The sequence below is a fragment of the Calidris pugnax genome, unplaced genomic scaffold (assembly GCF_001431845.1).
Source record: "Calidris pugnax isolate Ruff unplaced genomic scaffold, ASM143184v1 scaffold24, whole genome shotgun sequence".
Taxonomy (NCBI): domain Eukaryota; kingdom Metazoa; phylum Chordata; class Aves; order Charadriiformes; family Scolopacidae; genus Calidris; species Calidris pugnax.
Genome location: NW_015090922.1, coordinates 7,818,614 through 7,833,559, shown reverse-complemented (window position 1 = coordinate 7,833,559; position 14,946 = coordinate 7,818,614). Strand labels below are relative to the sequence as shown.

The following is a 14,946-nucleotide window of genomic DNA, read 5'->3' as shown; positions in this document are numbered from 1 at the left end:
GGCTCGTGTCCAGCTTTTCATCCACCAATACCCCCAAGTCCTTCTCCTCAGGGCTGCTCTCAATCCCTTCATCCACCAGCCTCTATTGGTACTGGGGGTTCCCTACTTTGGGAACAGGCTGTTTGATAGATGGATAAAGTGCTGCTGTTACCTCACCACAGAATTCGCAGTCCTCTTCACAAAGGAGTCCATGTTTGACTTGTTTGGAGCAGCATCTCTGTATAAGCACGGGATTTGGTCATGATTCCATCAGTTTCCTCAGCCACATTCCTCTGTTAAAAGAAGTCCAGCTGTTTTAAAAGAAGTTTGTGCAAGTACATCTCACAAATATCACTGCATTTGCAAATAGCATATGATTTTTTTTCTTAGATTGGGAAATAGCATATGTTAATGAATACTCATTCATCTTTCCACAAAAGATTATGAAAATGTGAGTTGCCTCATGAAACTTGGCCTTCAAGCCTAAAATCAAATTGTTGAAGACAATCAATAAATTTTAAGGTGGTATGTGACATGTTTTTGAATAGGCAAACTTAACGCAGTCATTTACTAATAGGTTAGTACTTGATTTGACCCCGGTGATGTTGTTTTTAAGAGTACGTTTTATGTATGTGGTTTTGTAGAAAGACACTGATCTAGAATGCAGGCACACGTGCTTCCAAGCAGAGTCAGGAGAACGATAGGTGAGGATGAAATATTTTAGGGTGGTAAAGTAAAGCTTGAGAGCCACCAGAAGGAAGAGCCCCTTGAATTGTATTTAAGGGTGGGAGCAAAATAAGAGTCAGCAAAAGGCCCGAGGGAAGAACGTACCTGCCACTGCTGGCCCAGGGCAAAAAGCGTGATTTCCGTGGAAAGGTGGATCTGAGACCATCAGTACTGCTTGGTTGTTTGCATTTACAAGGAGGAACTGTTTAAGCGAGGACAAGGTTCCTGTGAACTCATCTTGCAAGAGAGCAGCTCACGCTGCTGTTTGATTATAAAAGTCACACACAGGGATGACACAGAGGTCATTTACACCCTGGGCAGAATTTGAAATTGCGTCCTTGCTGGATTAGCGTTGCTCAATATGTCTTTCCTACAACATCACCTTCTGGAGACCAAGTTCTTCAGTCTTTTCAACAGGTTTATTATTTTATACACAATCCTAAAATGGAAGAGGTGAGTGAAAACAATGTAAAATAAAAAAAAAGCTCACCTGCTTGCTTCAGGCTGTCCTTGGGCCTCTTCTCAGGTGTGGAGAAGGGCACTCCTGCCCGTGCAGCAAGAGATGCTTTGGGATCTGTGCAGCTCCTCCTGGAATAGCAGTAGCAAAACTAAATTAAGAAAATTTCTCCTTTTCCCTTGCCCGTCATGGGTCGCTTTGTCTTCCTCCCTTCCTTTTCATCTTAATTGGGTCAGGAGGAGGTGGTCTGCCAAATGCACCCCCTGACACCTGCTGGTGTGCAGGAGAGACTCCCTGCGTTCCAGGAGGATTACCACAAGCCTGATTATAGGGGCAGGAGAGCCCCATGAACCCAATGAACCCAGGTCTTGGGCGCTATGGAGGAATCTTATCATCAATCCAAGGCACCTAGGGAAGATTTCCAGTGCATACTTATGTATTCCAACAAGATCTCTTATACGTTGGCTAGGGATAACAAGCAAGACTAAGACTACTGTTGGCACATTTTCTGTGTGCCAGAGCTTTAAAGTATTTAAAAATGCAAAATATGTATCTAGCAAGATTTCCAAAAGTGCCCATAAAAAAAAAAAAAGGGGGCCATTATAGACAGTCCTTTTTTAACTTTCTGGCTCTGTAGAAAGTGGCTACCACAATTCTGCTGCCAGAAGAGGTATTTTTTTTATTACACTTATTGACATGTTTTCACATAGAATTTTATCAGAGACAAAGCACAGCTGGGCTTTAGCTTGCTGTTGAAAGTGAAACCCAATCTACAGTAGCCTAATTTCACTGAAGAAGAAAAGGGACTATTTTATTGTTACAAATCCCTTTGAAAATACTTCAGCAATTACATTTGTGAAACAAATAATTACACAAAAAGTAAAATTTTGCTTTAGGGTGTTGTGAGAACAAGTGATTAATATTTGTAAATGTCTCCATGAAAATCATTCAGGTTGCAAGACTGTATTTCACCACAAAGCTAAGCCAGAACAATTAGAGATTCATAAAGCAAACTCACAGCTGGTCACTTTTTCTGAACCCGTTCCAGGGGGAAGGGTTACACCCCCTGGGCTCTCGGGGCACAGAGGAGGGGTCCCAGCATGTGCGGTCCCTTGGACTGAGTCCGAGGCAGTGAGCCCTATTGAGGGCAGGCAATTAAACTAAAGCTTAACTGCACATTAACACAATTAAAGTCTCCAGACTGGCATTGGCTTGACACGTGGACAAAGCCAGCCTGCAAAATACCTTATAAACATACCTTCAGAAAGAGTTCTTCCTGGAGTATCACATTCTCTCCATCCCTTCTCCAGACCAATGTGGAATCTCATTTCTGCCAGCAGGTGACTTGAGACCAGAGTTTTCCCCAAGAGGGAGCACTGAAGCCCTTCTTTCAGAAGCAGCTGCTCGTAGTTCAACCATGGCATGCAGAAATCCAGTCCTACACATAACCAAAATTCCTATGTCAACAACAGCAATAAAAAAGCCACCAAAACCCCCTCAAACACCTTCCCCCCTGCCCTCTTCTCACAGAGAAAACACACTGAAGAACATCAGGGCCTAATGCTAGGGCTATCAGCCTATAAACGCTAAATTTCATAAATTCTAAGGGGGTGAGGAGGATGGAAAAGGGGAACAGAGGTGCCAGGAAAGGTATCAAGAACAGCAAAAGCATTTACCTGATTCAGAAGTCTACAGATAAAGGTTTTTCAAGTCATCTACAACTCCACTGGAAAGCAATAGACCTTTTGGCTTGTGACCTCTTCCTTACCGCTTTAGCTTTGAAGAGCTCAAGTGAAAAGATGGTGACTTTCGCTAGAATTTGAAATAATAACAAAACATGTCATTTCCCCAGCAAAAGTTTTATATATGAGAGGAGTTAGTCTTTTTAGTTAATAAGAAAAGAAATAATCTAACAAGAACACATCAGGTAAATGGGGCTGTCTGTTCTTCACAGGCACAATGGTGTTCTGACCCCATGAGTTTTTTACAGAGCTGTAGACATACATCAATTTTACCCCCAGCTGCAGGGTATCCAAACCAGCCTTAATCAGGTTTCCCCAGACTTTTTGTAGCAGAACAGGTGACTGGGTTTGTTCTGATTTTTAATAACCTGCATTGTGGCCATGCATCCCTTTGTGCCTAGAAAGCGCCGTAGCTGGCTTAAAGCGTCAGGGTTCATTCGTGGATCTGCTCCATAGACAAGCCCAATGCAAAGGGAGAGGATTGAAGCAGACTTCTTTTATTCAGCAAGCATTTTTTGGTAGTGCAGAGAGGGAATAAACCTGATCCACTTCCCTGAAAATGGAAAAGACTGGGGCTGCAGGGGCTCAGGCATCCCAGAAGCTCAAACAATCCAGGTTTCTCCTTTCAAATTTAGTGGGTTCACTCTACTTACTTATGAGACTGAATTGCTAATAAAAGTAATTAGAAGCATCATAGGTTGGTCATCCCAAGAGTATTTATACGCAAAGCAGTCATTAATTATTGTGACTAGGAGTGTCTGTCTTTCTATTTATAGGCTGGCCATGGGCGACACTGACTGTTCTTGGGTTCCTGTACTGCTATTCTCACGTTGGAATTGAATGGGAGCAAACGTACGCGGTGAATTAGGAACGACGCAGAACAATGATTTTTAAAACAGGTTGATGGCTTTTCTACACAAGATATTCTATCTGCAGAAGAATGTGCCAGACCCAAGTATTTGGTTAATGTGTTAAAACCAAAAGCTCGTGTAATTGATTCTGGATTGTGAAGGCAGGAATTGAACCAGAAACACTGATGGGCTACGGCTGGGGAGAAGTGATGAAGCATTTTGAATTATGTTATTTTTATAAAACAGTATCTCTGTAACCCTATGTATACTGGAAGTCTGCATCTCAGAATGCATATTTTATATATGTTGAAGATTGTATTTGTTTTTTCCAATGTTTCACTGCCTATTTTGACGTATTGAAGAAAGAATTTTTTCCTACCTTGCACAATTCAAAAAACCCAATCTCTGTCAGCTTCTGTGCAGGGGCACACAGGGCTGTGCCCTGTACTTACATTCCTCAAGGAAGGGCAGGATGCTCATCAGTTCTTCTTGATTGCTTTCTGATATAAGTTAGAACATTTTTTGCTATTCCAAGTGACAGCAGTAGTTCGGCCTTAAGCTACCTCTTTACTTACTGTAGCAAAGTCTGCTTTTTACTTTTAATTTCTTTATTTAAAATTTTGACTTTAAAACACCACCCTTTTTTGGTAGTCTTAGGAATTGTTGTGTTTGTTTCTTTAAAAAGAGGGTGTAGGGAAGCAGGTATTTTCTTAAGGAACAGCTTGTCTTTTTAATCAAATATGACCTTACAGCTCCTTGGGCTTTAAGTGCTCTCTGCCTTGTGTTAGAGCTAAAGCATATAATATTACCTTTATTATGGGGTGAATCCCACCTTCAAGGGAACTGGTCAGTCATCCTCTTGTATTTTTCTGTTATGAAAGGAGATAACCCAGGTCTGGCTGAATGGTAAATCCGTTCAGTCCACTTCGTTCTCTGGTCTCCAGGCAATCAACTCCTGCAATATTAAAGGAGTAGTGTTTTAAGAACTTTAAAAAAACCCAAAAAATTCCAACACAATGGTCAAACAGAGTGGTACCAAATTAGCCAGAGCTCTGTGTCCTTTGCCCGCAGCCAGACCTGTTACAGCAGCACCTTTGCTAAAAGACAAACCTCTGGTGTTGTCCAGAGCTGGGAAGGCCGTGCCTGCAGGCGTTGGGCTGCGGCAGTGCCTCAGCACACGGTGATTTTCTGAGGGAAGGGGAGCCCCTACTCATGTCTGGCACAAGGGGTGTCTCCCAGGATGGTCTTTCTTAAACTAATACTGAAGAGCAGCCAGAAGTCCTTTAGTCTTTGTAAAGTTAGACGTTCCCCCTGGGCCTGGCAAAAGGCCACCAGTCCTGGAGAGGGATTCTTCCAAGAGCAACTTCTTGCACCTGAAGCAGAAGGACTTCTATCAAAACCTGTTCTGTGCTCCCCCCACCACCAGCCATTTGGGCCTGTTTGGAGGTACAGTTAGTGTCCTACTGTCCATCATTCCTGCACCTTCAGCCAAGTCTGATCAACCTCGTCCCTTGAAAAAGAAATTCAGTCCCCGAGAGAGGCTTCAGGTTAGCGCCTACATTTCTGATGTCTCTGCTGCTCGGAACTATGGCAGCCTTCTTTTTCCCCTTCATATAATAAGGGCAGAGGCTTCAGCTCTCTACCCCTCTGGAGGCTAAACCCATCTCTTGCTGTTTCAAAGCAGAATCTCCAGCTTTTTATGTTTAGGGAAAGTTTTTTTCCACCATGAGAATGCAGTGATTTCCCCTGGAAGTAATTTCTAGGAGATACCGTGGACTGTTGAAAATAACACTTACCTTGAATGCTGCCTGGCCAGAGACATGTCCCTCCTGACTGACTTATGATGATTGCAGAGATCCTCTCAGCTGCAAAGAAGTATATTGCTCTCAGCCTCTGAATTTACTAAAAGCATGTCAGGTTGGCCTCCATTTTGGAGTAGAACTGAGCTAAGAACAAGAACTTCCTCAGACTTAACTCAAATTTTGTAATTAAGCGGAATTAGAATTAGAGTGAAAAGTCATGAGTCTGTTCTTCAGTCTTATTGATTACTGTTATTACATGAAACAAGGGGCTGCTAAGTGATTAGATTCCAATTTGTATGCGTGCAAAACTTCCTGTTCTAATATTAGAGTGACCTTGAAGGTCATCTACAGTATGCTTATTTCTAAACTAAAATTGTTTTATATTTTTTTTCAGTGCTTTATGTATTTTTCATAATTTTGTAACCATTTCTGTTTCTAAAAATAAAGCTCAAACGGACAGTTGGCTTGAGAAATGTGTCTTAGAAAGCGATGGTTTGGTGTAAGAAAAAGAAGTGCTTCCCTGCCATGAAGAGACACCACTACACACCGGAAGCCTGTGGGACGGGTGCAATGTGCAGTGGTCACTTTTATCCCTCTGGTGCACTGCATGGAACACACATTCCCTGACGGTGGAGTTTAAAAAGGAAATACACCTTTCATAGAACCATAGAATTGTCTAGGTTGAAAGGGACCTTTAAAATCATCTAGTCCAACCATCAACCTAACTCTGATTAAAAAAACCCATCACTAAACCATGTCACTAAGCACCGTGTCAACCTGTCTTTTAAACACCTCCAGGGATGGTGCCTCAACCACTTCCCCGGGCAGCCCATTCCAATGCTTAATAACCCTTTCAGTGAAAAAATTTTCCCTAATATCCAATCTGAACCTCCCCTGGCGCAACTTGAGACTATTTCCTCTTGTCCTATCACCTGTGATGGGAGAAGAGACCGACCCCCACCTCTCTACAACCTAATTTCAGGTAGTTGTAGAGAGCACTAAGGTCTCTCCTCAGCCTCCTTTTCTCCAGGCCGAGCAGCCCCAGCTTCCTCAGCCACTTCTCATAAGACATGTTTTCCAGACCCCTCACCAGTGTGTTGCCCTTCTAGATCAGTTAAGCTGAGACTCAAGCACGTGAAGCTTCTGGGAGTGGTCACTGAGGGTAGCATGCGAGTAAAATGATGCTTCCCTTCAGTCTCTTGCTATCTTGGGCCACAGGCAGAAACACGAAGCATGCACAATTTTTCTTATAGCTTAAATATTTATCGTATGAGAAATAAATGGATTTCCTTCACACTCAGTCTTTCCAGGGGTTCTTTTCACACTATTTTGAAACATGCATTTCAAGAACAAGCCTACTCACAAAGTTTCTGAGCTGTCCTGCTGATAGAAGCACCAGTAGGCAAGGCATGAGGCAAGCATGGGGCATGCCTGGTCAAACAGACAGCTCTCTCAAGAGCTCAGACTGTGCCTGAAACACTTCACATGTAGGTAACTCAGTTACACCTTCAGCTTGGAGACACATTTCTCAGCATGACCCAAGAACTGCCTGTACATTATCACATGGCACCCGAAGTAATTGAAATTATGTAGTAGCCAGAAGTGCATCCTCCATGCAAGCCCTCAGTGACACTCCTAGAGGGGGCGGGAGCTTGCAAAGGCCTGGAGGAGATTGAAGTAGACACCCCGCTTACCAAGAAAAATAAAGGTGAAGGCAGGAGGAGACTGCCAAACACTAAGGAAAATCTAGCTGAGGGGCCTAGGACACAGTTGACAAAGACAGAAATTGGCGAAGACATTGACCATTTTGAACTGAAGGGGAGACACTTCGAGTCCGATGGGGGATACTACTGCTGAGAGACCCTAAAAGTCACAAGTGTGTAGTGACCAAACACAAGATGGCTCTGAAACCGAGCTGGGCATTCTGAAAAACCACCTAAGCGATGAGCAAGCATAACATTTCTCAATATATGGCTTTAGTGGCTTCCACTAAGCTGTAGCAATCAAGTTCTGTCACACACATGTGTCCTTCCCCTCGGCCCCTCCTTGGCCAACAAGCCCTCCCAGCCATCGCTACTACTGGGGACGGTAAGATTATGCTAAGTAGCTCTTTCTTTAATTCTGCATTGATTAGAGGGCCAGCCAGGCTTTGCCCACATATCTCTTTCACATCTCAGAGCTAAAAGCAGCTTAGTTGGAATAACCAGCTCACCACAGGGCAGAAGAAAAACAGCTTAACTGTGAAAACCTGCAGCAATTGTGTTATTAGTCGTAGCAGTAACACAGTGCCTCTCCGGCCTCTTGCGCACCCGCTTAATTTACCCTCCATCCCTGCTAACCCTTGAGCTGGCTGCAGCTCCCGCTTGCTCAGCAGAGACTTGCCTTCCCCAAGGCCTGCTGGCACCTTTCTACTCGAGGAGCTGTGAAGAGCAAGGAGATTACTATGCACGGTCTGTCTGAGCTTCTCCTGCCTGCGCTTTGTAGTCCACCACCACCCCCCTTCCCGAGTAGCGCTGCCCGTTAGTGCTTTGCAAAAATATCTCTCTCGGCGCACGGCCATTTGTTAGTCAAGGCGTATATTTTAATCCAGCAGGGACAGCTGAAATACTGCTCGCCGCAAAGCCTGCGAAGAGCGCTGAGGCTGTAACACCTTTGAGGAATTAGGGGAAATCTGCATTACAATAGCTCATTTCTTGTACTGAGGGACCTCTGAGATCAACCCTCTCCAGTGCGCATCGCCGCTGACCCCCTGCAGATGCCCAGGAGTGTTGTGTGCACGTGCACTGATTTCAGCAGTTTCACAAACAGCTGCTTGTGGAGCCGTTCCTGCATTAGTTGCATATAAAAGGAAGAAGAGAGCAAGACAACTATTTGATTTGAGATTTCCACTTTCAACAAATGCGATCATGTCAACCACAGGTCCTTCCAGAACATCTGAGAACGAGACGTGTCCCCAGTATCCTATGGTACAAGTCACCTACACCAGAGCATCCTGCTGGACCAACTCAGCTCGGGCATCCCCAGCCTCGGGGGGCAAGCACTGGCAGATCCAAGCTCGAGAGGCTTTCAGGGATACCACCATTGCCCAGGAGGAGAGGAAAAGAAAACATCTAACAGGTCTGACCCGTCTGTTTTCGACACGGCGCGAGACTGAGCTGAAGAGTGTCAAGGCCCAACTGTCAGGCAGCCTCAGCACCGGTTCATTCAGGGCATCTCCCACAAGCTTTAGCAACATCAGTCCTCCAGCCACGTGGCAGCATCACTGGCCTGGGAAACTACTGCTCCGTGGGGGAAACAGGGACCTGTGCTCAGCACCCAACACCGAGAGTGACAGGATGGAAACTACGCGGCAGCATTAGTCAGGGGAATCAAACGCACTTACAAGGTGCTCAAAAAACTCCTCAGCTCCTTACACTGGTAGCCACAAAGGTCTGGGTGAGAGCAAATTAAGCTAACATCAGAGTTTAACGGGCAAATTTTGACCACAGTCTAGGCTGCACCACCTTTCACTATATCCAGGGCCAGTTTGGTTTAAGTGTAAATAACCTCAGGAACCTGCGTACCAGCTCATTTCAAACATGGATCAAAAGAGATGGGCTACCGGTGGCATACGCCTTCCCCAGCAATGGTCAAACTACAGGTAGTAGAAGTGCCTCACCATCTATAGGGATTTAAGAAGAACTTTACATGTGGCTGGTTGGGGAGCTGAGGTGAATCATTGCTGACAGGTGCATCAGCCAACCACTGAAAAATTAAAGGTTACTGGAGAACTAATACAGAAACATAACTTCAGTTATGACCTGTGAAGTTTAAATTGTATTAGCACTCCCTCTAGAGCTGATCTTTCTTGACAAAATTAATTAATTTTTATGGACCAGAGAACTTCCATCCCTGCACTAGTGCATTTCAGTTTCCAAAATTAGGTGGCAAAAAATAGAATAACTGGAAATGCTATTAGAAGACCAGAAACATCTACACTGTTGGTAAATTAATTTAAAAGGCAAGGAAAAAAAAAAAAAAGAAGATCCAGTTGATTTTTTTTTTCAGACTGTTGCTGGAAGGGTTAAGGTTGTTTTAAGGGCTCAGATATGTGGCAGGATCACCCTATAGTAACCCAAATTGCAGAGATAAAAATAAGCATTTACGAGACAGTTCTTTAAATGATGTTACTCCTAATTTATAGTTATGGGCTTGCTTTACTCTTGTGGTGGTAGTTTTGTGCTGAGGTGGTAGTTTATGCTGAAATTACAGGCTAATAACATTCATTTGGTCACATCTACGCTCCAGGCTACTCCAGTGATCTGTCATCTGCTTCCCCCACCACCACCTCTTGGCACCCGGCCCCAAGGCCACCCCTTCATCAGGTTCAGTTCTCATGATGGTGCTACAAATACAGAAGGGGCACGGCCCAGGTCCTGCCTTGGCAAACATCTGCCCAGGACCAGGCTGACTAACGACCAAGCCCAGCACTTGCCCAGCCCCACTGCTGCCCACCAGGGTCTCTGGTGCATGCAAAGCTGTAGCGTGGGGAGGGAAATAACTCCCCTTTAGTACCCGCCCCACATATGGTGGCCTTACCATGGACCCCACACTAAAACACCACACAGCAGCAGCCCCCAAGCCCGCCCTGGGTGCCACTTCGCCAGCCAGTTGCCACAGACCCATCATGACTCATGTCATGAAATGCCAAACCACAGAGGAGAAAGAACCATGGAGAAAACCTTCTACAGGACTTGGAGACTCAAAGGCACAGGAGCTTCTGACTGCACCTCCTTCCAGCCTGACAACGAGTGTAAGGGTCTGGGGAAACTCAGTATTTTTAACCCCTTCAAGCCCCACACAGGTATTGAACCCTCCAAACAGCAATATCCCAGAAGGTCACCAGGGATGAGTGACCAAGCGAGCCCTGGGTGCTTTGACTTTAGCAAACTTCGCTCAGGTTTCTTATTCTCAGAGGTCCTCAATCTGATCAAGCCCTACCAAACATCGCTTGTTAAGAATATGAGACCTACAAGGGTCTTCAGTCTCTGAAGACATCCTGCTTGCCTTCAATGGTTATTTCAATAACCACTGGCACCAAAAGAACTGCAGGTTTAGTATAAGCCCTGTCAAGGGTTAAAAAAAGCATGACAATCATTCAAAAATACAATAGCGTACTGCTTTGGGAGCACTTGGAGGCTATGAACTGCTTATTACTTAATGCTGCTTGAGGAAACTTCCATTAAAAAAAAATATATATATATATTTTCGTAATAAGGTTTCCAAGCTAAATCTTTAAAACTTTAAAGATGCTGGCAGTGACACAAGGGTACCCTTCAACACCCGTAGTGACAACTTAGGCAGGGTGAAGTATCTCACCGCTCCTTCCAGAAGACAGCCACACTCCAGTAATGAAACTACAGCAGCTGCTGGGCAGAAGATAACTCAGAGGGCTCTAGCCCTTGATAAACCCCCACCCTGACGAGCTTCCTGGGCAGTCGGTCCCATTTGCTCCTGTGCCAGCAGCCTGCTTTCATTTAGCTGCTCCTGCTCCCTCCCTGCTGCCTGCCCCTCGGTGGGTTTGCAGCCTGTGCATACCCTCTCACTCTGCTCTCCTTGGCTTTCCCCAGAAGCTTTCCTGAGCCACAACTAGGTTTCCTCCACAGCTGATTTTCCATGGCAAAGGAAATGCAACAGATTCAACCCACCAGGACAGGTGTCAAGGCTGTACTTTGGCTACATTATATGCTTCTTCCGTTTACTACCATGACCTTAGACTCTTCCCCCAACTCCTGGTTTACCACTGAGGTCAGAACAACCAGCCTGCAGCTTCTCAGCACATCTGACTGCAGCTGCGTTTTTCTCTGCTCACGTGTGAGACACACTCCTCCGTGTTACAGAGCTGTTTACAATTCTTGTTGCCAGAACTGTAATTTCATGCACAGTTTCTGCACTCTTTCCTAAAAGGTGCCTTTTTCAATTCCACTTTCAGCGGAACCATTTTAACTTGTATCTCTGTCTCCACACACGTCCAATAGCCAGGTTCAATGCACTACACATGCAGTGTTATCGTTCTAAAGGAAAACCAAACCAAATACTTTATTTTGACTTGGGGCTACATACGGATTATCTTCTTTTTCTTTTCTATCCTCACGCCACAGCTAAGAACATCCAATAAATTTTCCTGTTATCATTAGTTCTTCTAAAATACCTTCTGATTAAGCGTAAAACTCGCCAAAAAAGACTGTGATTTTGGCGAAAACTCGCCAAAAAACAATTTCAGACCAGAGAGTCTGAAAGCAGTCTGTATTTCCCTTCACTGTAACCCACTGCTTGCAGGGAACTGCTTCTTGTTGAGCTGAGCTGAGCACACAGCAGGTCCCAGGCTTGTACCACAACCACTGTGCTGCCACTGCTTAGCAGTAAGTGGTAACCCCTGCTGAAGAAGAGGCCATGGTCCTCCTGTTCTAGGAGATACACGTGTGTAATAGATACCCCAGCACAGTTTCTTTCTCCCTAAGTTGTGTATTTCAGCTGGGAGAACAGGGATCCCTGGAAGCTTTCAAGGCCAGGCTGATGGGGTTTTGAGCAACCTGGTCTAGTGGGAGGTGTCCCTGCCCATGGCAAGGGGGTGGAACTAGATGATCTTTAAGGTCCCTTCCAACCCAAACCATTCCTTGATTCTATGAAATAGCAGTACCAAAGCACATCCATCTCAGATTTGCACACACAAACTGCAGCGACATTGGCAGGGGCTACACGTCCCCCCAGGGAGGAATTAACAGCAAAGCCTCATTAACCTTCACCTTATTCCTCAGCCACAGGAATAGAAACGTTCACGGAAAACTCTACAAACGAACAAAGCTCAAAAAAAGCCCCAACAAAAATAAAGGAAACACTGTGCAGGATAACTAAATTTTGTCTCAAAAGCAAACTCTTGGAGGTTACTCTCACACTCCTGCCTCCAGGAGTGTTGTTAACTTCACAAATTCAGCTTGTTTTAAACCCACACCTGTGCCATGCAGCTGCTGAAATTTGAACTTGGCTGTGCTACGCAAGGGCTTGAACTTAGGAAGGGGGTACAGGAATGAAAAAGGAAGAGAAAAAGAATAAAAAAACCACCCAAAAAAGAAGGCACATGTATTTTGCAGATATGACTGTGCACAAGCATCCTCCTATCTCCTTCTGACAGACATATTAGGAGTTCAGTTATTCTAATGCCGCCTTTGGATCTCTCACAGGTTTTTACTCATTCTGTCTTTCAAGAACAGGACGGGTTATTCCCCCCAGCTTCCACATGCCAACACCGAGGCTGTGGTGAGTTAGAACGAAAGGAGCAAAAATGCAATCTTCTAGCTGCAAAATATTTGTATTTGCTGATATTCTTTATGCGCTATATGCCTGTTGCAACAAAGCCCCTCACACCACTGCCTCTGGCAACAAATACCACAGCAACACCACATCCTTGTTGGCATTTTCCAGTTGGATCTGCAACCTTACTAACCCCCTGCCCCCCACTGCAGTGGGGCACGAGCCAAGCACAGAAAGCAGCCCATCAACCAAGATCTCCTCAAGCCCACCGTGGCTGGGCAGGTTGGAGCATCATGGCTGCCTGTCTCTCACTCAGTGAGGGGGCAGACAGGTGGCCACCAGGCTCATTGCTCACCCCACTGCAATGGCCACTGGGCTCATTGCTCCCCCCAAGTTCAGTGGGCTGTCCTGGGTGCCCACCTACTCCAGGCGGACACATTGCTGGCAGGCACTGAGCAGAAACGGTTTTGGTGTTCCCTTAGTGATGGGGGGAGCAAATAAAAGCCATTGCTATTGTACACATATGTGAGAGGGGGTAGATCCCCTGCAACCCAGTCCCATGGGCTGGTGGAATTTACTCCAGTGCAAAGAAACATTGGAGCCTGAGTGCTCCTCACCCCAGCAGAGATACTGAAATGCTCCTCACCCCAGCAGAGATACTGAAATGCACCACAAGGCAATTAAAGAGCCCCCATTACCAAATGCAAAATTAAAAACCGCGTAAGCAGCACTCACCTCTCCACAAGCTGGACGTCGCAGGCTGTCCCAGGAGTCGCTGTTGGTGTCCCTTGAGCCACAGCCCTGGCCAGGTAAAGCCAGGAAGGGTCCCTTGCAGCTGCCACACAGGCTGTGTGGGGTCCAGACCCTCTGCCATGCAGTTTGAGCAGCCAGGTGTTCCTTTACAGCCCCCAGGGAGGCTGTTCCTCATCACACACGCTCCAACACCCAAAGATCCTCTGGCTCCTCACCTTCAGGCACCTTGTAGGTGCTGCCCTTTGCACACTCACTCACAGCAAAACAGCAAAAACAACATTTTTGCTGAGAGAAGCCAGAAGGCACAGCTCACACCCTGTAGTCTGGGAACTGTTTTTCCCTGCCCCAAACACACTCCCAGGTGCAGTGAATGACGAGCAGGGGCTGGTGCAGGTGGGACGGGGGGCACTCACTGCTGCTGCGCAGCTGGGCTGACGGGCCAGCACCTGGAACATGAACTTTTGCAAATTGTCACACAAATCTGGGCCCAAAAGTGCTATAGTTAATAACCTTTGGTTTGAAATGTTGTGGACCTGAGAGGGAAGCCGGGATGGGTAATATTGCGTGGGCAATGCTACCCCTCTTTCCACTAATTTTTGCTTGCAGCACAAGCCAGGAGGCTGCTGAGAATGCAGAGAAAGTCAGAGCAAAGAAAATAATGGAGAGCTCAGAAAATGAGAACAGCCACCTCTAGAGACCACAACAACAAAAAAAAAAGTACATGCCTTCACTATGGTAATTTTCCCTTTTCTAACAAGTACAGGGAAGACTGTACATAACATTAGGCAAAAGAAAGCTGGATTTTTATACTGGCCAGTGAAACAATACTAGCGACCAGAGATCCTGCCTCACCACATACTACAGTGGATGCAGAAATGATGTTAAAAATATCTCCTCATTGTGCTCCTTGGCTGCTCTCTGTAGCGTTGAGCCTCGGCTCTGCAGCCTGAAAGGTTATGCTTTATTGCTGCTCTTCTGGAGATGAGATTCACAGTCTCATGAAGTGTCTTAATGCAGGCGACGGCCGCTTTCACCAGACCCTCAAACGAGACGATGGAGAATGAATCACAAAAACGGGTGTGAAGCTCACGGGGTCTCGGATGACATCCTGAAGACTAAAACCTCGTATACAGGTCCACAAAACAGCTGCTGCGCGTGATCCTCTCATGTATGACCTGAAAGGATCTCCTGTTCCTGTCGCTTCTGGTTATCGATTTCTTTGCTGAGGTAGCCAACAAAATAACAGTCATTGCTGCCCATTGCAGTGGTGTCACTGGCAGGTGACGCATTACTAGGGGATTCATTCCTGATGGTTTTCTTTTCATGTAAGTCCATGGTAAGGTCAC

General features: G+C 45.7%; 1 protein-coding gene across 1 annotated transcript in view; it reads left to right on the top strand.

Moving 5' to 3' along the window:
* The window catches only part of HHAT (hedgehog acyltransferase), a 163,059-nt gene extending 157,033 nt beyond the window's left edge, over positions 1-6,026 (top strand). The window contains exon 12 of the mRNA XM_014951242.1: positions 3,681-6,026. Within this exon, the coding sequence (XP_014806728.1) occupies positions 3,681-3,772 (92 nt within the window). The 3' untranslated portion in view covers positions 3,773-6,026. The remainder of the gene's footprint in view (positions 1-3,680) is intronic.
* The last annotated feature ends 8,920 nt before the right edge of the window (positions 6,027-14,946 follow it).